At 42.1% G+C, this 26,802-nt stretch overlaps 1 protein-coding gene across 3 annotated transcripts in view; it reads right to left on the reverse strand.

Annotated features, from left to right (window-relative positions):
• The window catches only part of SUFU (SUFU negative regulator of hedgehog signaling), a 97,854-nt gene that overhangs the window by 13,501 nt on the left and 57,551 nt on the right, over nt 1-26,802 (reverse strand). For all 3 annotated transcript variants that reach the window (XM_053312337.1, XM_053312336.1, XM_053312338.1), the window contains exons 9-10: nt 16,617-16,751; nt 15,877-16,015 (exon numbers count right to left, since the gene is read on the reverse strand). In XM_053312337.1, the coding sequence (XP_053168312.1) occupies nt 15,877-16,015; nt 16,617-16,751 (274 nt within the window). The remainder of the gene's footprint in view (nt 1-15,876; nt 16,016-16,616; nt 16,752-26,802) is intronic.

Raw genomic sequence — 26,802 nt, forward strand, 5'->3', positions numbered from 1 at the left:
ATTTACTCAATTTGGAGAGATCCCTTGCTCTTAACAACCTGCTTTGACTCTCACCATCCTGAATAATTTGGTGTCATCTGCAAATCTGGCCACTCCACATTGCTTATGCCTGATTCCAGGTAATTTGTGAAAAAGTTAAACAGCACTGGTCCAAATATATACCCTTGAGAGGAACCCACTATTTACCTCCTTTCACTGTGCAAACAGTTTGTATAATCCTACTCTCTGCTTCCTATTCTTTAACCAGTTCCCCATCCTGTCATTCTGTGACTGCTGAGTTTTATTCAGGAGCCATGATTGAAGGATTCTATCAAATGGCTTTTGGGAGTCCAAGTATATAATATCTAACAGATCTCCATTGCTTGTATGATAACACTCCCAAGTAATTCTAAAGAATTCAGGAGGTAGAACTTCCTTTTGCATGAAACTCATCCCTCTCCTCACTCTGCAAGTTAAATTAAAACTCTTGTAGATACTGTAATTTGAAAGTTATTGTTTTACTGGATTCAGTACTGGCTATTTTTTGCACCATGTGACCATAATGCTGCATACACATTGATGAGAAGATCTTTCTTCTCATCAATGTGTATTCAGACATTTCTACAAAGTCAGTGTGCCCTAATAGCGTTCATATTCCGTGTTACTTGGTGCCTAATGTTAAATCAACTGCAGGAGCAATGCCTGGGACACTGAAGGGGAGCACACAAAGTCAGATTTTGAGTTTTATGATTTCATAGATATACTCTATGAACTAGCATGGTGTAGTGGTGAGAGTGCTGGACTAGAACTGGGGAGACCCAAGTTCAAATTTCCATTCATCCATGAAACCTACTGGGCAACTCTGGGCAAGCACTTATGACTCAGCCTAACCTACCTCAAAGGGTTATTGTAAAGATAAACATCACCATATATGTTTATGATTCATTGGAGGAAGAACAGGATATAAATGTATAAATTTTTAAAAAATGATTTGACTTTTTACTGGAATTCATTGTGTACTTCAGAGAGCTCAGGACCATTCCTGCCATCTGAAAATGAAATATCAGCCGAAAGCAAAATGATCCAGCTGAAAAGATAGTTGTGAGGCAAATGTAATAAAGACTGCAAAACACTTTGCAAATCAGAAGGGCTATATTGCAACTGGGCATGTTCAGTAGTAGCTCTATCTATTATGTATTTTGGAAAATGTATGTTTGTGTAAAATAAGTCACACTTACTTACTTATTTAACACATTTCTATACCGCCCAAAACGCAAGTTCTCTCGCATACTTCCCAATAAGCTACAGATACCAAATTTTGCATACACAAACCTGGCACTGAAATGAGCTGACTGCACTACTTTTTATACCAGAATATGCTTGCCAAAAGGTTTACACGTTTTGTGGAGGTATTTTTCAAAGATGAAATTCTGAATATAATAATATTTTAACTGTTTTTGTTCCAAACAGGTTTTAAAAACTCAAAAATCAGATCAAAAAATTCCAAAATGACATGCCCAAGAGCCAAAGAAAATCTTTCTCAGATTCAAATTTACTGTTTCAAATGTACTGTACATGGTCCTTATTCAATAAAATGAATAATGTTTGAAGTTGAAATCCTACACATTCCAAACTGTTCTTTTACTTCCCTTTTGCAAGCACATTAATACAAAATTCTATGACTTATACAGGTGGCCCCTGAATAGCAGTTTTGCCCATTCACAGCCCACCACCCTGTATTTAGTTATGCATGGGGGAGGGTGATGGTTTTGGTTATCCACAGTTTCCTCCGCCCCCCAAATAAACTTGTATACAGTTTAAATGGGCACTCTCCCTGCTTCTCAGTTGGCGTGTGGGGAGATTTAAATAAGTAGCACAGAGCCACAGGGTGCTGCTCCATCCACTCCCACCTCTTGTACTGCTCTTTAAGCATGTCAGCTGAGAAGTGGGAAGAGTGGCTATTTAAACTTTACACCTCCCCATACTTCTCAGCTGATGCACAAAGGAGGTCTAAAGTTTAAATAGCCACTCTCCCCATTCAGACTGCCCCAATGACAGGCTTCACCTATTAATCAGCTATAATGCCCACTTTCATCACTAGCCATCAATAGCCTTCTCTCACCAATTATTTATTTTCCATCTGCAATACATATTTACCTGGGAAAGGGGACAAAGAGGGCAAATTATTGCTGTAGAGGCAATTAATTTTAAAATAAAGACATGTAGTACATTAGGAAATATGAGAGAGGCTCAAAAAGATTTTTTAAAAAAAATTATTCATGTTTTGAGGAAAAATTTCCCCACACAGTAGGAGTAGTGGTTAGGAAAATGAATCTCTCTTCCATTGACTGAGATAGTTTTTCCTTATGCAGCTCTCCCTTGTTTACAGTGAATGCTTTCCATGTTCAACAAGGACAAATAATGTGAAAGTTTAAGCTTCTTTTCCAAACACATTTAAAAGGAAGTGATGGTATGACTGGAATGCCTAACTCACAACCCTTGTTTCATCTCTCGGACAGAGTTACTACAGCTTGGTGCAAGGACACTGAAGGTTTAGAAGGAGATAAGCTCACTCCATAGGTCTGGTTGTCAGTACCAAGAAACAAGGAGAAATTCCCTAGGATGACGTTCTGTTTATTAGTATAAAAGGCCAACATCAGATAGACACACTTGGCTGGGCAGCAAGCTATTTTCTGGCAATGAAATACGCTAAGCTGTGAATACTCAGGGTTCATCTGTATCAGCTGTTTTTTCCAGAATGTGTTCTGGGAATAGTTGGGGCAGACTTCGTTTCACTCTGGGAGCTGCTCTCAGATTCCTTTTCCAGCTTCCCGCCTCCTCCCCACCCCACCCCAGGAAAACAAGTGCCTCATTAAAGAGGTACTCACTTCCCCTGCAATATTCTTAGTGAGGTCTAGACAGACATTGCAAAAAAACAAAAACAAAAACACATTGTCTCCCTCCTTCTAGCTATCTACCCAGGAAAAGGAGGGCAGAAATGTTTTGCTTCACAACACAGAATGCATGCTACAGCCTCCTTTTGTGCACATCTACTGGTGGGGGAAAGCTCCACTACATGGCAGAGTACAGCCATTAAGAACAGCCCTGCTGGATCAGGCCCAAGGCCCATCTAGTCCAGCATCCTGTTTCACACAGTGGCCCACCAGATACCGCTGGAAGCCACAGGCAGGAGTTGAGGGCATGCCCTCTCTCCTGCTGTTACTCCCCTACAACTGGTACTCAGAGGCATCCTGCCTTTGAGGCTGCAGGTGGCCTATAGCCCTCCAACTGGTAGCCGACGATAGACCTCTCCTCCCTGAAGTTATCCAAACCCCTCTTAAAGCCATCCAGGTTGTTGGCTGTCACCACATCCTGTGGCAGAGAATTCCACAAGTTGATTATGCCTTTCCTTACAAGTGGATCTGCTTTCCATGAAGTGCAGTGGCATGCGGTGTGAACTAGCAGGCTGATGTCAGTCACTTCTAGTGGACCTACCTGTGCTAACAGCAACCTATACTTACTGGGACAAATAGGGACAAACTTCAGCTTCTACTCCTACTCTTGCTAAGAAATGGGCTAGTGCAGATAAAACTGTTCAGGTTTAGACTGGAGAGGAGATAAGATGTAGAGTCAGTTCTGTGCTAGTCCCTGGTGAGGAGTGACCAATATAATTCTGCAGTGTCTCTTTTGCTTGATCAAACGTGGGGTATGTTTGTGCTGTGCACAGAGTACTGTGTGTATGCATTCACCGATCCCAGGAAAACCATAAATTGCTGAACATTAATCTCCAGAGATCCTTACTGGAAGAGGGCAATTGTAAAACAAGTTAAGTTAATTCTGTTTTTTCAAGCAAGGACTATGTGGTGTGTGCTGGTAATGGTAGAAGTGGAATGTGTTTGTCATCACCACCACGCTTCCCCGTAAGGTTAATCACACAAGGGAGATTTATGAGGAAATGATACACACAGCCCAATGTGCTCCCTCCACAAACCTCTAGCATGTATTGGTATTAGCAGCATGCCACACAGCCTTGGGAAATTAAGTAAAAAACTGTTATCACTCATCATTATTTTCTTGCTTAACACACACATTCTCTCTCACTCACTCATGAGATGATCCTGAAAATCATACGCCAGAAAGTCCAACTTTCCTGTGAGATACATGGATAGAGAAACCATAATTATGGAAGACAAATTTTAGGGAGGAAGAAACATCAATAACCTGCACTACGCTGATGAAACCACTCTGATAGCTGAGAATGTGGATGATCTGCAAGCTCTAGTAATGAAAGTCAAGAAGCACAGTAATAAAAATGGGTCTACAACTAAATGTAAAGAAAACTAAACTAATGTCAATGGGTACAGCAACCAGCCTCAAAATTAACAATGAAGACTTTGAAATGGTGGATAGCTTCTGCCTTTTAGGATCGATCATCAACAGTAAAGGATCAGGCAGTCAAGAAATATGCTGCAAACTAGCACTTGGTAGAGTTGCAATAAGGGTCTTGGAAAGGATATTTCGGGGTCGTGATGTGTCTATACCTACAAAGACTAGAATCATTCGGACAATGGTTTTTCCTGTGACACTTATGGATGCGAAAGCTGGACTTTGAAGAAGCAAGATAGAAGAAGCATTGATGTTTCTGAATGTTGGTGCTGGAAAAGACTTTTGAGGATACCATGGACAGCCAAGAAAAAAATAAATGGATCATAGAACAAATCAATCCAGAATTTTCACTCGAGGCACAAATGACCAGGCTCAAACTATCATTCTTCGGACACATTATGCAAAGACCCAACTCCCCTGAGAAGTCCACAATCCTAGGTAAAGTTGAAGAAAAGAGAAGAAGAGGACGACCAGCAGCAAGGTGGTTGGACTTGATTACGATAGCAATGAATGCACCACAGAGAGACCTTAGAGGCCAAGTTAAAGACAGATCATCCTGGAGAGAATCTATCTATGTGGTTGCTGTAAATTGAATGGCGAGGAAGCTACAGCGCACCTGCACATTTATAATAGAGTGTCGCAAGGCCGTGATGTTCTCAATGGCTGCTGGGCAGAACGGTCAGGCCCAGCAGTCACTCCTCATCTGCCCGCCAATGCCACCACCATGGGGATGGAGGAGGCCTGCTTGGCTCACCCCCTTCACTGCCCGCACACATGGAGGCTTAAATTCTTGTTCAGTGCCGCAGGACAGTGGCAGGGTGGGGCAGTGGCGGGGTGGGGCAGCAGCAGGAGGCCCCCCTGGACGTTGGAGGCCATGGAACGGGTCCCCAAAGTCTGGGGGTAAGAGTGCCTCTACTAACCAAACCCCAGGGGTGTTTGGAAAGCAATTTCCATGCAATTTGAACAGCTGCTGTTATGAGAATTGGGAAGCCGTGGTGCATGTCTGAATTTCCTGCATTACTATAAGAAGTTTCTCTTCTTGTGGCCAGCATTCAAATATGCAACTACATATAAACAACCAATACAGAATTAGCTGTTACCACTTACAGATATCTGTATCATTGTGGCTGACTTCCTCAAAATGCTATGTGAATATGCCATAGCCAAAATCAATACAAAGATATCTCTTATGGACAAGATCAAAGGTCCATCGAGTTCAGCATTCTGTTTCTCACATGGCCTCTCAGGTTCTTTTAGAAAGCCTACAAGCAGAGCATGAAGGCAACATCCCTCCCTCCCAACTCATATGCACTGGGCGGGTTCAGGCAAAAGATACCTTACTGGCTCACATGATTAGAAAGGGAATGTACCAAGAGCAGCCATTCGGACGAAAAGCCCACCCCCATGCAATAAAAGGATGTGCTGGGAAGGTGTCAGAATGTTTTGCACAGAAGACATCCCGACAGGCACACACTTGGCATGTCCTCCCCTTTCTAATTGTGTGGGTGGTATTGTCTGAACTGGCCCAGGGGCACACTGCCTTTCAAAATGAAGGTTCTGCTTTAACTATTATGGCCAATAGCCACAAAAAGAGCTATCCCCCATGACACAGATTTTTATTTGTTGCTACATTTTATCTGGAAAAGCTAAATAAATACTAAATAAATTCACACACACACACACACACACAAAATTAATGCTCCTGAATAAACCAGGAGTGTGCGTGTAAACATTACAACTGTGAAAAAAAGTAACAAAACAAGGGCATGGCAGCTATCCCTATGAAGAAAGCTATTTTAAAGGATTCTTCAGCTCAGGAAAAAAGACTGGTAACAGGCTGTATAGCTAAAACTCAAAAAGCAGGAATTGTTCTGACAGATAATAGAATTAGAAGACACAGTCCCCAGCTTTAAAAAAAACCCAGAAGATTTTTCATATTGCTCAGAACAGGAAGCAACTAGGCACAACACTGTTTTAACAGTGTAAGAGCAATTAGGAGTGGGGGGACAATCCAATTGGGAGCATAGTGCTGGGAGGGCAGATTTTTAATTTTTAAAGCACACACACCTTTGCCCCACATCATGCCCTTGTTGAAACCTACCTCCTCAAACCAGCTATTTGCAGTGTGGTGCAAAACATACAGGTATCATACAGTACTTGTATGTCTTTCCCTGTGGCAGCTGGAGGAGGGGAGGGGTGGGAATTTTTATCAGGTAAATGCAGCACTGGGGAGGGAACATTAACCCTTTCTCCTTGAACTATGGTCCCAACCAGATTTATGGAGCCTGCAACTGTTATTAAACACGACATTATTATTATTATTATTATTATTATTAATTATTATTTCAATTTCTATACCGCCCTTCCAAAAATGGCTCAGGGCAGTTTACACAAAGAAATAATAAATAAATAACTAAGATGGCCCCCTGTCCCCAAAGGGCTCACATTCTAAAAAGAAACACACCAGCAACAGCCACTGGAGGGATGCTGTGCTGGGGCTGGATAGGGCCAGTTACTCTCTCCCTGGCTAAATAAAGAGAATCTCCACGGTAAAAGGTGCCTCTTTGCTCAGTTAGCAGGGGATTTTAATTTTTATATATACTTCTCACAAAGTGATGTATGAAGAGGCCCTTCATGTACTCACTTTGAATAACCTGTCTACTCCTTTTCGTAACAGTTTTAAAAACAGTTTTTTAAAAAGTGGCCTGCTGTTGTCACATGTCGTTTGTCCCTTAGTTGTGGAACCTTTGTCAGCAGCAGCACAGTAATGGAACAATAAGAAAACTGTTACGAAAAGGAGTAGACAGGTTATTCAAAGTGAGTACATGAAGGGCCTCTTCATACATCACTTTATGAGAAGTATATATGAAAATTCAAATTTGGCATGCAAATGCCTGTATTATACAGATAAATATATCAAGGAGCAAAGACAGGTGTAGTTCACTGCTGTATTTACAAGTGTTAAGCAACTGTGTGCATATTGTCACATAACATGTGAAGTGACTGTTGGATTACTTAGAGAAGGGGAAACCTACATGCAAAGTCTCATTTAACTTCTCGATCACTGGAATATTCCTAACAGAAGCTGGGAGTGAGCAGCAAGGAATGGAATATGCTATTCCATTTAATAGGTCCAATGCTATTTTTTTTTTTAAACTTTCTTTGGCCAGGGCTGTCCTTAGAGAGCCCTGGTGGGGTGCAGGGCCCAGGGCAAATCAGCCAGTGTGGGGCCCCCTTCCAGTTAATTCTAATGGGGGGTTAAAAGAGCAGGGCCCAGGGCAGTCACCCCGCTTGCCATGCCCTAAGGACAGAGCTGTCTCTGGCATCCAGAAGTGGTCACTGTGAAAGAGAGGCCATTGTACTGGTCCGGCTATTTGTCTGACCCAAGATGGTTGTTTTTATGCTCACCTGAAGCATTTTCTTTGCTCCCATAAAGAGGTTTGCCATAGCATTATCTTCAGAAAGAGTTGCTGATGCTTTTGGCAGTCATTATTCCAGAGGAGGTGAAACCGTTGCTGGAAGCCTTTGATCATGTACAGCATTAGTATGAGTGTTATACACCACAGACACTGCCACGGTAACTAACACACAAACAGAAGCTTAGTGCTAACAAATGAGACTTCTTGCTTACGTTTGCACCTTTGTGGCTCAAAGTGATTTTCTTATTGAACAATACTGGAGACAGTGGAAAGCGTTAAGAAATTAAGCTGGGCTGACATAAGGAATTCTGAAGTTTCAACTTTGTGTAATTGATCAGCAGGTATAATTTTTTTATTTTTTTTTAGAGTTTATGAAAACAACCAACTTCAGGGGCTCCAGAATTTAATGCAAAAAAATAAATAAAAATAAAATCCTTGTCTGTGGCCAAAAATCCGTGAACTTTGCTATGAGAATACATTATGAAAATTGTATAAGATGAATTTGCATTATTTATTCTGTTTAAGACTGGTGAGGAGGAGCAGGTTCTTGAACAATCTGAAACTGTGTGTTCAAAATTACTGTTAGGAACCCAAGATAAAGAGACTGGATGTAGCAAAGCAAGTGGAGAAAGAAACATGTATAACAAAGGAGATGGAGATAAGGAGACCTGAGGATGGTTGTGAACTGAGCTGAGAGCACCTCTGATCAATGTATGTCCCATATTATTGGATGGATGTGATTTTCAAGTGACTGTTGAGAGAAGGAGATAATTCACACAATCAAAAACTGTGTTCAGTCTGGGTTTGGAGCTGTGTGTGCTCCCAATTTTTGGTTGTGTGGAAGCAAGGTAGGAGGAAAACCTGGGTAGAAGTGATTGTGTGGGAGCAAGGTAGGAGGAAAAGCTACCCAGATTTTCCTCCTACCTTGCTTCCACACAACCAAAATTTAGGAGCACTCACAGCTCCCCAACCCAGGTGGAACACAGTTTTTGACTGTGTGAATAACCTCAAGGTGTTTTTGCACAGAGAAGCTAAAATGGAAGGCTACAAAGCTTATCCATTTGCCAGAACACTCAGATATGGAGCAAACCATCAGATCTGAGGTTCTTGTTGCTGAATGCCAGGTTCGTGAACTTAAAAACAACTGCCAAACAAAATCTGTTCCTGGATGAGAGCACTGACCTGAATTGTATCACACATCTGGCTGGATAATGGGGGAGGCATCAATCTCTCCCAATTGTGTCCAGTCACATTCTCAGTGAAACACACGTCTAGACTTGATGGCTGGGGAGGTGGTGTCATAATCTGCCAGTCTATTATCTTCCTACCTCAAGAGAATGCCTATTTCATTTTTTAAAATGCCTATTTAAAAAAAACAACACAAACTGGCGTTGGGCTCTCAGGACAGATTAGGTATTCTGCTGGCATGCCCCATTTATCTCATTGCATAACTGTCTCCTTAGCTGAGCCAATAGAGATGTATATGGTTGAGAACCTCCAATTATTCTGTTAAGGGGAGCTTCAGTATCCATGCTGAGGCCTCTCTGACTGGAATACCTTGGAACTTAATGGGGTTATCCCAGAATATTTGGAGACCGACATATGTGGGCTTGTTTTGATTTCTTGTCAATATCTGAATGTGGAGGAGCGGTCAATACCACTATTGCCTGGTGTGATTAAGCTTGTTATTGATTGTCTGGTGTGATTAAGCTATTGGTGGTTCCTAACCTTCACAGAGGTGAAGGACCAGTTTGGTTGATCTACCTTCAGTGTCTAAGGAACTACCCAGGTAGATATCCGGAATATAAAGAAAGCTTGGGCATTTGACATAATTGCTAATACACATCCTCTCTCTGTGATGAGTACCATGAGACTGAGGCAATAAAGGAATTAAGAAGATGAGTAGAATACTGATGGAGATAAATTTGGAACTAATTCCAGCAGAACAGATTAAGTCCATTTGAAGATCTAATTGGTACCAGTGATGGCAACTTACTTCTCTGCCACCATGATGTCTGGAGTGCTGTGTTTTTCCAAATAGTAAAAGGTAGTTTTTCATCATGGCCTTCAAGATAGTTAGATACAGTCCTCAGAAACCTGCTGTTACATATTTGCCAAGCACATTGTCAATAAAGTCATTCACTTCTACTCTGATCTGGATTCCACATCAGACACAGGACAAGTGCAGGTTAATTCTAAAGCCGTGTCTGGTTACAGCTGCTTGGATAAATCCAAATTACTGCAGGCCAAACAAGTGGACAAAGTGTTTCAAGAGGTGTGGCCATCCAGCTATACGCTTGACCTTTTCTCATCAGAGTGGCTGATAACACTTCATGAAGCCTAATGATCTGACCAACTATGGCTGGTGGCAACTGTTCTTTTGGACAAGGTATTAAGCTGGTGGTACACCACCTCCAGGAATTCCTGGATGATATTTACTTTCTAGACTCATTTCCAGGTGGGTTTTGGGACTAAAATAGCTTTGGTTACCCTAGTGGATGATCTACATGGGGGGAGAGAGAGACAGGGAAGAAGTGATTCTCCTGAACCAAGAATCTTCAACCATAGTATCCATCAGTCATAGTATATTTCTGGATTCTCCATCTGTAATTGATGTTGGGGGCATTGTATTTCAATGGTTCTGCTTTTATCTGGCAAGCAAATTCCAGAGTGGTCCTGAGGGACTAATAGTGTCCATCTTCACGGCATTTGTGCTATGGCATTCCACAGGGTTCATCTGGTCTCCCATGCTATTTAGCATCTACACAAAACCTATTAGGATAGGTGTTATGTGGAATGTTGAAGCTGGGTGCCATCAGTACTTTGCTGATATCTTACTATCTTTCTCCTCTTTTTGGATCTTTTGAATATCTGAATGGCAAGTTAATAATGGATAAGGATAAGAGAATAAAGCTCAGTTCAGACAAGATGACAATAATAATGCAAGTTAATAATGGATGAAGGATAAGAGACTAAAGCTCAATTCAGACAAGATGACAATAGTATTATTATTGCTGCCTCATGGTTTATTACATTATGGTACAGTATTTATTATTATTATTAGGTGTTATTATGGTATGATATATGTAAATAGGGTTACATGTCCTCTTAAAGATCAGATTCATTGTTTCAGAGACTTTTAGATCCAACTTTGCTGATGGATGTGCAGGTGACATCTAAAGCTTGAAGTATCTTTCCTTAATTAAGGTTTGTGTGACATCTCTCTTCTTGCAGAAAGATCACCTGGCCACAGCTGCACACATTCTAGTGACTACTGTAAAGCAGGGATAGGTGACCTTGGCTCTTCAGCTGTTGTTGAACTGCAAGTTTCATCATGCCCAGCCAAAATTTATTGTGGCTGGGGATGCTGGAAGTTGTAGTTCAGCAACAGCTAGGAAAGTCATGGTTGCCTAACCCTGCAGTAAAGCATTGTTTGGGGGTCACATTGAAAAACTTAAACAGGTGCAGAACACGGCAGACAGGCGCAACTGGTACTGATCACAATGAACATATTATTCCAGTGTTAAAAAGTCTTCACTGCCTTGTGGCTAGTTTCTGAGCTCAACTTTTAAAGTTTGAGTTTAACTTTTTAAGACCTGAATAACCTAGAACCAGAGTATCTGAAGAACAACCTTCTCTCATGTGATCTTGCCCACAAACTGAGATCATGCAGAAACCCTTCTCCATGTGTCCCTTCCTTCAGAAGTTAAGTGGGCAGCTACCAGAGCAAGGCCCCTCTTGTGGTGGAGCCCAAATTATGGAATTCTCTCCCCAAGCATGTTCACCTAGCTCAGGCCTGCTCAACTTAGGCCCCCCAGCTGTTTTTGGACTACAACTCCCATAATTCTCAGCCACAGAGGCCAATAGCCAGGGATTATGGGAATTGTAGGCCAACATCTGCAGGAGGGCCGAAGTTGAGCAGGCCTGACCTACTCCATCACTCTTCTCTTTGCCAGGCAAGATCCATCTGGTTTGCTTCTGTTTAATATCACCAAAGACCCTTAAAAAAAACCCTGCCTCTTTTATTGTGGTTTTATTTTTAATGTTGATATATTTTTAATGCTGAGTTGTTTGGAAGTCATCATGAGGACACTCAGGTCAACGGTGAAGTATAACTCTCAAAAATAAACACATGGAGCACACTTTTTTCTCCTTCCATAAATTAGGCAACGCTTTGGGAGTTAACTATCACATGCACAACATAAATAGGTCATTAAGGACTCATTCACAGGTGGTCTGCCAACAGCATCAAGCTAGTCCACAGTGCTTGGCCACTTGACTTCTACATCAAACTTGTCTGCATTTATTCCTCTTTCAATTGTTTTTCTAAATAAACCCAAATCTTATGAACTAGTAACTTCCTCATCACATCCCTAAATATATGCTTTGTTATGGAGAACAGAGCTGGAATGCTGAAACATGGTCTGCTATGTGACCAAGACACTTTGGAGGACAGCCTTCTAAGTTTTCTATGGAGTTCAGAAATATAGAGACAGACGATTCAGTCACACTTCATTAATAAACTCTGTTTTCCAATTAAGTAGATGGCGAACCTTCTGCTTAGGGGCAAGTCTTCACAAGGAATGTACTATAAGACTGTATGAAGACTGTATGAAGACTATAGCTTGAACTAGCTCACTGGAGCTCCCACTGTAGACAGGGTAGCTTGAGTTCAACTTCAACTTTTTATATAGGGACTAAAGAAAGGGTTGGGCTAGCTTTTCTTGCTCAATTTTAAACTCAAGTTCCCCTTGGCTAGATTAGTAGTTGAGCTGGAGCTAATCAGCTCTTGGTAAACACACCCTTGTTCCTGTAACACAGGCATGGCCCTAAGGGTTTTTGGCAGCCTGTGTTCTGAAAGTTGGTAATAAAATGAAAAGATGAAGAAGTGATCTGGAAACACTAGTTCCTTCTTCCCAAGAAGGCCTGTGAAGGGCTGGTTTGCTCAATGTGTCAAGATTTGGAGAGTACAGCTTGCTGACTTAGAGCCAAAGACCTTCCTATAAGGCTTTAAAACTCCCATCATCCCCATCCAAAATTTATTCTGATTGGGGATGATGGCAGTTGTAGTTCAGCAACAGCTGGAGAACTACCAATGCCTACTCCTGCTATAAGGATATAATGTATATTTAGTCTATAGCTTTACGCCTTTGTTTTAGCATGTTCAGGGTATACTGAAACCAAATTAGTCCCCACTGAACTCTTCCTTAGTCCAATCATGCCTTGTGTTTCTTCTTATTCAGATGAATTTTAGGTCTCCTCGAGTTGGTAAGTATTTCATAGAGGATTTCTCATATGTGTGCCAACCAAACAGAACACATTTCAGCTTAGCCTCAATTCTAGTGCTTGTGGCAAGCACATACATATAATTTTATGAAGGTACCAGTATGCCAACAATCTCACTCAGCTAATCAAGGGAACAACTGAACCAGTATTCCCATCTTCATGTATGTGAACTCTTATTAACATTTTCTGGTTGTTCTCTCCTATTCCTTGAAGTAGGTAGGACAAACCTCACATCTTACTATCTTCCTCTTCCGTTACAGTGATCCAAAATGTGGGCAGCATTTATTTATTTATCTATCTATTTATTTAATTTATATCCTGCTCTTCCTCCGAGGAGCCCAGAGCGGAAATCAAATACTTTATGCTTCTAATAGGCAGTGAAAGACTAAGGCAAAGCACTAATTTACTAAACAGGTGCTTTGCCTTAATTTTTTACTGCCTATTAGAAGGCATCTAGATGAAGTTTAGAGGCTGCAAGTGGAATAAGAACATAAGAACAGCCCTGCTGGATCAGGCACAAGGCCCATCTAAATCAGCATCTTGTTTCACACAGTGGCCCACCAGATGCCTCTGGGAGCCCGTAGGCAAGAGGTATGTGCATGCCATCTCTCCTGCTGTTGCTCCCCTGCAACTGGTATTGAGAGGCATCATGCCTCTGAGGCTGGAGATGGCCCACAGCCACCAGACTAGTAGCCATTGATAGACCTGTCCACCATGAATTGAGCCCTTTTTAAAGTCATCCAAGCTGATGGCCATCACCACATCCCATGGCAAAGAATTCCATATATTAATTGTGTGCTGTGTGAAAAAGTACTTCCTCTTGTCGGATCATAAATTTCCTGACCTTCAGTTTCATGGGGCTGGTTCTAGTGTTGTGAGAGAGGGAGAAAAATAGGAAGAGATATAATGGTTAATACTTATCCCTTATTTAATTGAGGCTTATCACACAAAGATTAAGTATGACTGGGGCTTTCCTCGTCTGGCTGGGGAGAACAGGTACTGCTGTCAGCATTTGCTTTTATAGTTTGGTCTTTCGTTCTCTCTTCTCCCCTGAAACATGATCTGTATTCATTTGACAACCTACTGTTTCTTTCAAGATGTAAAAATATGCCTCAAACATTCTATTTTTATTCTACAATTACCAGTCCAATTCCTAAACTGTTTTCTAGTAGGCCCTAACCTTTCAAGCAAACCTGCCTGCCTCTGTCAATTATGCTTAAATTATAGGGAAGATAGTAGCAAGGAAGATGGCTAGAGGTGCATGAAACTGGGTAAGACTGCTTCCAGGATTGCAACACCCACACCTAGTAAATGAAGACAATACCTCCTCTGCTCTAACAACTCACTTTTTAGTCTACAGGTAATAATTCAGAACAGCAATTTCTAAGATGCAGCCTAATTATTACTCTAGAAGCTACCTTGGTGCTCTACAATCGATTTCCACACACTTCTGAACAGCTGTGTCTGGAGCCAGCAATCACAAACCCTTAAAGTACAGTGCATATAGAGACAATCATCTGGACTGTCTTCCCCAAGTCATTAACATTTGCTGAGAAACTGAAGTTTCTCAGAAAACAAGCTGACAAGGACTTTCAACAAGATCCACTCCTATAAAGAGTTCTGAAAGCATGAACCACTTCATTCATCCAAGGTGATAAACACTGGCTTATACCTAGCCCAACTGTGACACCTGCAGGAGCAAAGGAAGGAAGGTCTCTAAGGAAAACAAGTCTTAGAAAATGTGTGGAGGTAGAAATGGCTGCACAGTGAAGGTTCTTGTCCTTTCTTGTGCTAACCTACTAGAACTAGGCAATGTAGAGTATATACACAGTACTTTGCAGTCTTTGTGAGCGTTTCTAGTAAAGAAAGAATCCACCCCTAACCATGGGCCCTTATGAGACACATAAGCCACATAAGGTTCCATTGCTTCCATCACGTACCAGCTACTTCAAATAGTTCCTCTACAGATTGCTTGGTGGCTCCATCACTCCCTTTTGAAAAGCTACTCTATATTTCTCAGTTTTCATTTTCTTCTTCTTTCATCTGATTGAGGCATTTCAATTTTATTTCCTGACATCATTAGCTACTGGTAGGAGCAGCACACAGTCATGATGGCAGACTTTTAGAAAATGGCCGAACAACATACCTAGTATGTAGAGGGACTAGGAATTCATGGACTGGAAATCCCAAGAAGATACTCAGTACTCAATATGAAGTTGGCAATTCAGGTTAGCAATACTTTGATCAACAGTTGCATGAGGGGATGCTGTAGCAGATTGCTAAATCAAGATTCTGTTATTGCTTTTTCTTGTGAAAGAAAGAGAGATCCTATAGTTCTGTCCTCAAACACCAGGCCTCTTCACCACAGTGTTTTTGGCTAAAATTATTTTGCATTGTTCCTACCTCTACATTTGTGATTTTCCTTTTGAGTTTTCCATGGGTTCAAGTACTGTAACTTTGTTTCCCAAGCTGCAGTATGCTGTTCAAAAGCAACTGTGACTACAAAGGAAGCTGCATTGCAGTGGTAAGAGAAGGAATTAGAGGATGCAGAGTTTGTAAAATGTTCTGGGATCCTGGGAGAGAAAATTGCTGTTTACACAGAAAAGAGTATTAGAAACTGCCATTACATTTTGGCTTAAAATCCCCTTCCCTAAACTCTTCAAAGAAACTGGAGAAGAATGCAAAGGCTTCCTTGGTCTAAAAATAATATGGCAAAACCAAGCAAAGATTATGCTTTTGGGAAGACCTAAAGAGGAAGGAGTAACCACAGCAAGGAAACAAATGGGGGCGGGGGAGAGGCTCTTACTTGTAACCAGGGTCCATGTGCTGCATAAGGATGCTCCTCTGTAGCAAAGGCCCCTTCAACTCCTGTTGATACAAACGTGATTGCAGTATCCCCTGTAATACTTTTGTATGTAAAGTGCCGTCCATGTAACAGTCTGCCCCTGGTAGAGTAAATACAGACACATGCAAATGTGATTTGTCATTCCACACTATCTTCCCCACATGGTTCTCTGCCACAACACAGGTACGTAATTCCTCAAGTCGCATAACATGCACATCACTACAAATTCACAGTCTGTAAAAAGAAAGGCATGGATAGGTGAACTGAACATGACCAAGGTCATGTGTGATTAAGGTCCTTGATTATTAAAGCCCTGGGTAGGATGAGATGGACCCTGCACATGTGGTGTTGGTATTCATATGCACTATCATATTACATCTGTTGGACATGTGAATGTCATGTGGATCTTGGCTACCTGAGCAAAGAGTCACTTTTTAAAGTGGTGGGAGCAATTGCCTCTATTCATCCCAGCATAGCATCCTTCTCAGTGGCTGTTCCTACTATTTCCCTTGTATTTATTTTTAGACTGTGAGCCCCTTGGGACAGGGATGGGATGGTGGTGGTGATAAACAGATACACGCCTTTTTACATATATTCATTCTAGCATTTTCAAATCTAATGGTCATTTTCTTGAAGAAACAACATTCAGAGACACAGCTCCAATACTATAGTACTTACAGAAGAGTATAAGTTTATCTCACCTTAAACAAAGTGGAATTAATGCTCCTGATTCCTGGTTGAACTTCAGGTGTACGCTCTCAAGCTGTCTTGTACGAATCAACTCATGAGGAATAATTGCAGCGGAGCTCTCACTTTCTAAACTGTCCTTGCGACTCCTAAGGAAAAGAAAAGTGTAGTGTGTATTTAGGGCCTAAGACCAATATCCTGTTTTACATTCACTCTGTGAAAATAAGAATATTCAGTCATGAGTTACAATGGCTAAGCAAAAAGGCTTGGTCATTCTTGGAAGGAGAAAACCACCACACTTCACCAGTGGCACAGAAATACATGGCTGATAAGCAGCCATTCTTGCTAAGTGTGCACATAAACAGGTTGCTCACCTGTAACTATTGATCTAGTAGAGATCTGTTGATATCCATAAGAATGGGTAATGCGCCTGCGTAGGACCCACGCAGTAGCATGCTGCAGCTCATCAAGGTGACAAAGCCCTGCTTAGATGACTTCAGCATGCTATTTAAAGATGGGCTGGGCACCATGTTCTTCAGTTCTTGGACGACCACCTATCTATCTATCTATTATATTCCGCTCTTCCTCCAAGGAGCCCAGAGCGGTGTATTACATACTTAGGTTTCTCCTCACAACAATCCTGTGAAGTAGGTTAGGCTGAGAGAGAAGTGACTGGCCCAGAGTCACCCAGCTAGTCTCATGGCTGAATGGGGATTTGAACTCGGGTCTCCCTGGTCCTAGTCCAGCACTCTAACCACTACACCACGCTGGCCATGGAGGACCATCATCCGGAATCAGGTGAGTTTATCATCCAAGGAGAATAGCTTATACACTCAATACACACATAGCGTAGCACTACTAAAGAGTAGTGGTCCGGGAGGGTGTTATGGATATCGACAGATCTCTGCCAGATCAATAGTTACAGGTGAGCAATCTGTTTATCTGGATAGAGATCCATAAATATGGGTGTTTAGCTCCCCCTGGAGTGCAGCTGTGCAGTAGTAAAGGGGAGTGCAGTAGTAGCTATTGCAACACTCGCTTTAAAACACTTCTCCCGAAGCTCACCTCAGCAGTAGGATGCACGTCTATGGCATAATGCTTGACGAAAGGTAACTCAGTGGACCAAGTTGCTGCTTTACAAACATCCGTGAAGGTTACCCCCAACAGGTGTGCAACTGAAGAAGCATAGGCAAAGAAGAAGTGAGCCTTGATTGCTTCTGGTGGTTGAACATTCTGTGTCTTGTATGCTAGCAGGATGAGTTCCACTAGCCATCTGGACATTCTCTGTCTAGAAATACAGGAGCCTTTTACAGAGCCTTTGTATGCAACAAAGAGGCGTTTGGTGGACCTGAAATGCTTAGTGCGATCCAAGTAGTACAACAGTGCTCTTCACATATCTAAGGAGTGCATTGCCCATTCTAATGGAGTTGATGGGTCTTTGAAGAATATAGGGAAAACAATGTCCTGGTTGAAGTGGAAGCTGGACAGTACTTTAGGAAGAAAATCTGGGTCCATTCATATTAGCACTTTATTGGGATAGATCCTAGGGTATGGCAAGTCTATCTGCAAAGCCGTCAATTCTCTTACACATTTAGTCGTGGTTATTGCTAGCAGAAAAGCAGTTTTCAAAGTCACCAGTCTGATGGAGGCAAGACTCATAGGTTCAAATGGGGTTTCTCTTAGTGTTGAAAGGACTAGGGATATGCTACATGGCTCAACAGGTTTGTGAAGAGGTGGATACAGGTTTAAAAGGCCTTTTAGGAAAGCCTTACTCTCTGGATGTGAAAAGAGTATTTCCTTCTAAGTTTAGATGTTTAGAGAATAATGCAGCTAAGTGTACTCAGAGATATGTTGGCTAAACCTTGAGATTTCAGATCTGATAGGTAAAGAAGCACATCTCTGTGGCTTCATAAAATCTAAAACTGAACCATTTGCTCCTGTAATTGCATCTGGTAGAAGATTTTGTCTGGTTGAGGAGGATCTTATTCAGGAGTCGATTTGCCAAGCTGTTAGGTGGAGCATTAGAACATCTGGATGTAGCACCTTGCCTTTGACCAAAGTCAGATCCACTATTTGTGGTAGTGGTTCCCTGAAAGTTTGAGTACCTGCGGAAACCATGGTTGCCTTGGCCACCATAGAGTCACCAGGATACAGGATGTAGGAGTAACCAGAAGACAGGCGACTACTCGGCTGATCAGGGGTTGCAGTAGAAACATAAGGGGTTTCCTTTTGCCAGTTCAGTTGGAAGGTGTCCCCCCACCCAGTGATAATGGGTTGTTTACTGCCTTGGAGCAGAAGCGGGTGCATTTTTTGTTCTCTGCAGTGGCAAACAGATCTATGGTTGGTTGCATCCAGCTTGAAAAGAGAGGCGTGATGCAATCCATCTTGATTTCCCACTCGTGCTGTTGCTGTTGTAGGAAAATCCAACTCAAGTCATCTTCCAAGATGTTGTCCAGGCCCTTTATGTGTATGGCCAATAGGTAGACTTGATGCCGGATGTACCAATGCCAAAGTTGCAGGCTGAGTGCACAGAGACTCTGAGACACAGTCCCTCCCGGACGGTTGATGTAGGCCAGAGCTACATTGTCCAACTGCACTTGCACCACTTTTTCCTATAGAAGAGGGAGGGAGGTCACTTGCCCTGAATCTGATGAGTTCCACAATGGGCCCCTAAGCCTAGCAGAGGGGCATCCATTGTTAGCCAGATAGAAAGAGTCATTATTTGGAAAGAAACCCCTTCCAGCAGATTCCTGCTCATTGAACAGCAGGTAAGTGCGTGAAGGATTTGATCTGGGATCACTTGCCGTAGGTTCTGTCGACCAACTTTTGGGTGGAAGTCCGACAGAAACCATAGTTGCAATTTGCGCATCTTTAACCGAGCATATCGCACCAGTGTGTAACAGGATACCATCAGACCTAGAAGTCTTTGAATGAGTTGGGCCAATTGAGATGGATGCTGCTGGACATGGAGAACCAAGTCCCTGACACACTGGAAGCATTCTTGAGGTAAGTATGCCTTTTTGGGTTTTGTGTCTAGGACAGCTCCAATGTAGTAAGTCAGAAGGCAGTCGTCCAGGTAAGCATAGACCAATATACCTTGTGTCTGAAGGTAAGCTATCACTGCATTTTTGTAAATACCCCGTGGTATTTTGTAAATACCCCATGGGCAGTGGCAAGTCTGAAGGGTAAGACTGTGTGTCCTACTGTGTGTCCTACTGTCAAGTCCCACTTGACTTCCTACTGCAAACCTGAGATACTTTGTAATGTTCCCTGATGCCAACGTGGAAATAAGCATCCTTGAGATCCAGTGTCACCAGCCAGTTCTCTTGATATAGAAGAGGTAGGTTTTCTTGTAACACTATCATGTGGAATTTTCTCACATGGATTAATTTGTCCAGGTAAAAAAGATCCATAATAGGCAGTATGTCGCCACCTCTCTTCGGGATCAAGAAATACCGGGAGTAGAAACCTTTCTGTCTATGCACCCACTGTACTGGGGCAATAGCCCATTTGGCTAGGAGTTCCTTCACTTCTTCCAATAATGCTTGGGGGTGTTGTGTGAACCTCATCCATGTAAACTTCAGGGTTGTTCTGAACTCTGTTGCATAATCTGAAGATATTTATTTATTTATTTAACATATTTTTATACCGCCCCAAACTTACATCTCTGGGTGGTTTACAACAAAATAAAAACAAAATTAAAACATTAGTTAAAAACAAAAAACAAGAAATTTAAAATATGACAATTTAAAAATTTTAAAACAATATTCTAAAGCAACATCAAAACAGTATCAGTTAAAAGCCTGGGTGAACATCTTTATCTTTAAGACTTTTAAAAAATTGTCAGAGATGGGGGAGGCTCTTATTCTTAATTGTTAGAGATGGGGAGGCTCTTATTTCACTAGGGAGCGCATTCCAAAGCCTCCGGGCAGCAACGGAGAAGGCCCGTCCTTGAGTAATCACCAGACAAGCCGGTGGCAAATGCAGACAGACCTCTCCTGATGATCTCAATGGGCGGTGGGGTTCAATGGGCGGTGGGGAAGACGTTCTTTTAAATGCCCAGGGCCCAAGCTGTTTAGGGCTTTATAGGTTATAACTAACACCTTGTATTTTGCCCAGAAACATATTGGCAGCCAGTGTAACTCCTTCAATACAGGAGGATATGATCTTCAGAACCCAGTGGTCCGATGTTATGTTGTGCCATGCGAGGGCATGGCGTGCCACTTTGATGTTGGTAGGAGGATAGAGTGGGAGAGGGAGAGAGATGGTTGCTCACTTGCCAAGGTGTTGTGGCCCCTGATGACGAAAGAAGGGAGTAGTCTAGTAGGGACAATGGGTGGTCCCAACCCTCAAAAGGTGCTTCTGAGGTTCAGGTTGTTTAGTGCATTGAGACTGGTTTTGCTTTCCCTTGCCATGGAAAGGACCTTTGTAGGGCTGATACTGTCTCCTAAAATCCTGACACTCTTGTTGTTTGAATGTGGATTTTTGTTTCAAGTACTGGTGGTATCTGGAGCCATAGGAAGAGGTGGGTGTCGTAGTAAAGGTTTTAGCTGTGAATTTTGACTTTTTCATCTTCTTGATGGTGGAGTCTATATTTTCACTGAATAAGCTTTCCTGTCGAAAAGTAACCCCTCAATCTGTTCTTTCATGTCTCCATATAGATTTGTCGAGCAAAGCTATGTGTGCCTGCTATCAAAGAGTGGGACTCCGACTCAGCCAACTGTTTGGCCAAACTTAATTGTTGTCTGGTAAGTGCAGCTGACTTAGCCAGAGTCTCTTGGGACTTTCTTTTAAATTCTTCAGGGGAGAGGACATCCATAGAGTTCTGTAACTCCTTCCATAGTGCCACTCTAGTGATGACTGGAAGTACAGGCAAGGCACAGGCATGGCCTGAATTGGGGCTATCACCATAGCTGGCAGAGAGCAAGATCTTGTTTGACATTATTTCCAAGGTAGCTCTTTTTGGAACTCATAGGGGAAGCCAGGGGACCTAGTTCCCAATTCCCCTGCAGCAGAGGAATGTGTAAAACCGCAGGTATGCCATGGTGAGGATGCCAAGTGTGCTGCTGTGAGTGTATCCGTTGCCCTTTGGGTCAGGGGTTGCCTAGTTGTTGATTCCCTCGGGGTCCCTATTTCTGAAGTTTGAGGAAAACTCTTGAATGTCGAAACTGAGGGGGTTCTGGAGTTAGAATCTAAGATCGACAGTAAAGTGTGTGCTTTTGTAGTATACAACACTGCCTCTCTGTCGTCTTCTTCTTCGATGTCGAAGGTTGGCATTTCTGTCTGGCATCTAAGGGTCACTAGCCTCAATGCCGACAGAACAGATGCATTCAACAACGACCCAAGAGGTCAAGTTTTCAGTGTTGTAGTAGCTTGAGTCAATATTGATGGCTTCTCTCAGTGTTGATCAGCAGGCGCTGATGGAGGGGATGAATCTATCGGTGTCAGTGCAGGAAAAAGAGAGCGGGCTCTCGACGTCAACAGTCTGGGTGTCGATGGTTTTTGAACGTTCAGTATCCTTTGAAGTCGAAGCCTTCGATGTCCAATGATGTTTGTTGCTTTCAAGTTCGACTGTGGATGGTCTCAAAGGTAGGTGTTGGAGCTCAGAAGGAGATGGTGTTCTTTCCTTTATCAGATCTACTGTCTTAGATTTTTGTTATTTATGGGTAGAATGAGGGTCTTCCAAGCATGAGTGTTTTCTCTTGCTTTCAAACTTTCCGGTGTGGTCTTCAATGAGAGTTTCGGTATCTGGTAAGAAGCCAATGCAGAACTTGATGTTGAAGATTGAGGCCTTGTATGAGAATGCATTGGAGTCGAAGTCTTTGAGGTCGAGGCTGAAGGGCAGGGTTCCATTGACTTTGAGGGACTTAGCACCTCATCATAAATAGCAGCACGAAGCTGTAAAGCCTGGTTTTTCCTCATTTGTTTAGAGAAGGACAGGCAAATATGGCATTAGGCAACATTGTGCTCTTCCCCCAAGCAGATTAAGCACAAGTCGTGGAAATCCTTTGAAGGGAGAATGGCGTTACAGCCAGTGCATCTCTTGAAGGTCTGTTTCTCCTCAGCTGTTTTAGGGGTGATCTAATCCATTGTCTAAGTCTGTTCCTATTTCAGAAATAATGACAGGGAAGTTCGAAAGCCATTCCACACAATTAACACCAGAGTATTATGAGAGCCGTATCAAAGCCAATAATCCCTCCATTAAATATTTTGCAGATAAACTTAGAAAAAGAAGAACTAATCTGACAAGGAGCGACAGCCTGAGGACTGCACGCAATGGCGGTTGAAAAAGAACTGAAGAACATGGTGCCCAGCCCACCTTTAAATAGCATGCTGAAGGTGTGTAGGCAGGGCTTGGTTGCCTCGAGTTGCAGCATGCTGCCACATGGGTTCTGCACAGGCACATTACCCATTCTTATGGATCTCGATCTAAATCTTTTCACCCTCATATTCCAGCAAGTCATAATTTATATTGATGGGCAATTCTGGCTCATAATTATATTCTCCTAATAACCTACAAAATGGAAGGAATTAAAACATTACGGAAAAGAAGCAAAAAGCAAAATAACGTTTAAATGCAACCAAGACCAGAAGGGTGTGCGTATGTGTCCATCCATCCTATGCAACTGCATCAGAATACTGAATTTGTATCCTATGCAATGGATGTAACTGCACCAGAATACTGATTTTCAAGTTAGAAACAATTATTTCTGTGGAACTGGAAAAACTGAGAGTTTGAGACTGTCATCAAAGTTCAATCTTAACGAATACACAATCTCAGATAATGAAGGCCGTTTCTACTAAACAGAAACTAAAATGTCTCTTAGTGGAGTCTTAAGTGCTTGGAGTGGGGTTGGATGAATCAACGGATATGTCAATGTAAATTCCAAGCAGCCTTTGCTGGCCACAGACCTCTATTTGTCACCTCACATGGTCTAATTACCATCCAACTTGCTCAGTTTTGTAACAAAACCAAAAACAAGCCATCACCACCAAAACACACAGAACTCATTTGCTTGATGCAACAAGGAAAAGAAACAAAGTAAAAAAGGGGTCACACTTTGCAGCCACACTAAAATGTGGAAGTTAAACATATGCAAACATGCCCAGAGATAATTCAACAGCAATGTTTGAACTGGGAACATAGGAAACTGCCTTATACGAAGTCAGACCATTGGTCATCTAGTTCAGTATTGTCTGCAATAATTGGCAGTGGCTCCCAAGGTTACAGGCTCGAGTCTCTCCCAGCCCAACCTGGGGATGGCTTGGCAACCTGGGACCTTTTGCATGCAAGCAGAGACTCTTCCACTCAGCTATGGCCCCATTCCCTAAGGAGAATATCTTACAGCAGTCATATGTAGTCACCCATCCAAATGCGAATCAGATAGACCCTGCTTAGCAAAGGGGACAATTCATGCTCGCTAGCACAACTCTCCTCCCAGGGCTCTGGTCTTACAGAATTTAGAACCAGATTGCAGGTCTTGTAACATAAGATTGAACATTAATTGGTCTCCATTTCAAGCAGATTGCTTGCTTTAAGAACCTTCTCTCTGTTCTTCCTTCTCTCAGTTGTTGAAGGCTGTCACTTTAGAGAGGACGAGATCTCCCCCACAAATGGTAAGGAATAATCTGGACAGAAACCCAACAGATTTCATCTGAGGGAACCCTGGCCAGGAGTGCAGCGGAAGGGAACCACCCTTAGAAGTCTTCTGAAATGGTGGGCTGGAACCAATTAACCAGTGAGTCACAGAACTGCTGTTATATGGGTCATAGGACAATTTAGGTTGATCTTTCCTCCACACATACAAAGGCAAGTTGCAAATGCATTTTTTACTTTCCTCAAATGTTCCCATCAAGATAGGACTCAGAGCTGCATAGCTGAGGGCCTAGGAAAAAATGTTGCGGAGCAGACTCTGATGAATGCATTTTACAGTCCAGTTCCTTTAGACCAAAAGATGTATGTACAATTGGCTTTTAAATGAACCTTGCTTCATCTTTCATTTACTTTAAGCTACAGAAAAATTAACTTGCCACCCACAAATTGATACCAAACTTCTAAAGCCATGGGAATTGTCACTAGAAGAATATCAAAGTGTACATTCACAAGTTATAAGTTCAGAAGGAAATTAGCCAAGTAGCCTTTACTCTGCAATTTAGTCACAGAAATTCAGAATCAGAAGGGAGGTTAGAGGCCTCCTAGTCTAGTTCCTGCTCAGTGTGGGAAACTGCTACAACATCCCTAATGGATGAAAACCCCTGGAGAAGGAAAGCCCAGCACTGCACAAGGCTTACTGTTCCATTGTGAAATTGCTCTTACAATCAGGAAATTATTATCTAGCCCAAATCTGGTTCCTTGTAATTTCAACTGCTGCCCTCAGATGCAAAAGAGAACAAGAAGATACCATTTTCAGTGTGACAGCCCTTCAGATATTTGAAGACTGCTATGATATTCCATGGCTTAAGTTTTCTCTTCTCTAGGCTAAATAAACTCAACTCCTTCAACCATCTCTTATTAGGACTCTGCTGAGTCTTATTGGTTTTGACCCAATGTTTGAGTCTGTTCACATCATTTTAAATACTGATTGTCTTCTAAGTTGTTAGCTATCCCTCTCAATTTCGTGTTGTCTACAAATTTGATAAACATCCCTCTAATCCTCCATCCAGGTCATTTATTACAGCGTTGAACAGCACAGGGCCCAGGACAAAAACCATGTGACACTCCACTTGATCCCATTAATGAGCATCCATTGGGTACAGTATTTTAACCAACTGTGAATTCACCTGTCAGTGGTGTCACCTAGCCTGCATTTTATGTCAACAAGGATATAATGGGAGACTTAGTCAAATGCTTTGCTGAAATCAAGGTATGTCATGTCCATGGTGTTCCCATGATCTACTGAACTAATATCTCTAGCCAAAAAGGAAATAAGATTAGTTTGGCAGACTTGCTCTTGACAAACGTATACTGGCTCCTAGAAATCACCAAGTTCTTTTTAAAGCACTTACAGAACAACTGTTTAATAATCTGTCCTAGGATTTCCAGGTATAGATGTCAACCTGGCCTATCTGTACCCAGCTCCTCCTTTTCCCCCTTCTTGCAGAAAAGCAAATAATGTCCCTGTCTCCAGTCTTCTGACACTTTATGCATGTTCTACGACTTCAGACGTTCCAGATAGCAGGGTTCATTTAAAGTAGCAGGGTACTCTCTCTCTTTACATATACTGAGGCACGATTCCTTCCTCTCCATGAATGCATCTGTTGCCTACTTTAACCACAATTCCCTTGTGAGAAAAGACAAATGCAAAATCGGTGTTAAGTCACTCTGTCTTCCTTCTGTCATCTGTTACTATCGTACCACCTTCTTCAAGCAAAAGTCCTACCACCACTTTCTTGACCTTCCTCTTGTTCTGGACATATCTGTAAAATCCATTTTTAGTATTATTTTTGGCATCCCCCAAAAACCTCAGTTCATTCTGAGCTTTAATTTTCCTGACACCACCCATAAATAATTGGGCCATCCTTCTATACTCTTCCTTGGTTATATGCCCCTCCTTCCATTTCCTATACATTTCCTTTTTGCTTCTCGGCTATCTAGAAAGCAACCAAAGTATCCACACTTATTTCTTTAGAGGTCTACCATGTTTATTTCAATGTCTCACTTTCTAGAATCTCTCATCTCTCTGACTCTTTTCGCCTTTAGAATTTCTAGCCATTGGAACCTACCTAATTTCTCTTCAGGCTCATTAAAGACAACCTTCCTGAAATCCAGGGTACATATCTGAGGTCCCCTTGTTTTCCCACTCTCTGATAATGAACTACAAGATGATGTGGCCACTTTCCCCCAAGGCTCCTGTCACTTTCACGTCATCACCCAATTTTTCCTTAAGGACTTATCTGGAACCTGGAACTTCTTGCAACTTAAGCCGTAATCATATTCCTAGACTACCAAGCCACACATTAACAATGAGAGAAGGTAGTCATAATATTAAAAATGAGGCAGCAAAATTCATGCCTATACTCTGGGCCTTTACAATAGTGCAAAAAGGATGCGACCTGTATAGTTGTATTCTTAAAGCAGTAGTAGTACATGATAGGTCTATTGCAATGTTCTTATGATTAAGGAAGAGTGTATCTTCATTATGATTTTGCTTGTGATTTGCTGCTGAAAGAACCCGAATCTATTGCTAGAATTTTAGACCA

Source organism: Hemicordylus capensis, chromosome 3, assembly GCF_027244095.1.
Source record: "Hemicordylus capensis ecotype Gifberg chromosome 3, rHemCap1.1.pri, whole genome shotgun sequence".
NCBI classification, from domain to species: domain Eukaryota; kingdom Metazoa; phylum Chordata; class Lepidosauria; order Squamata; family Cordylidae; genus Hemicordylus; species Hemicordylus capensis.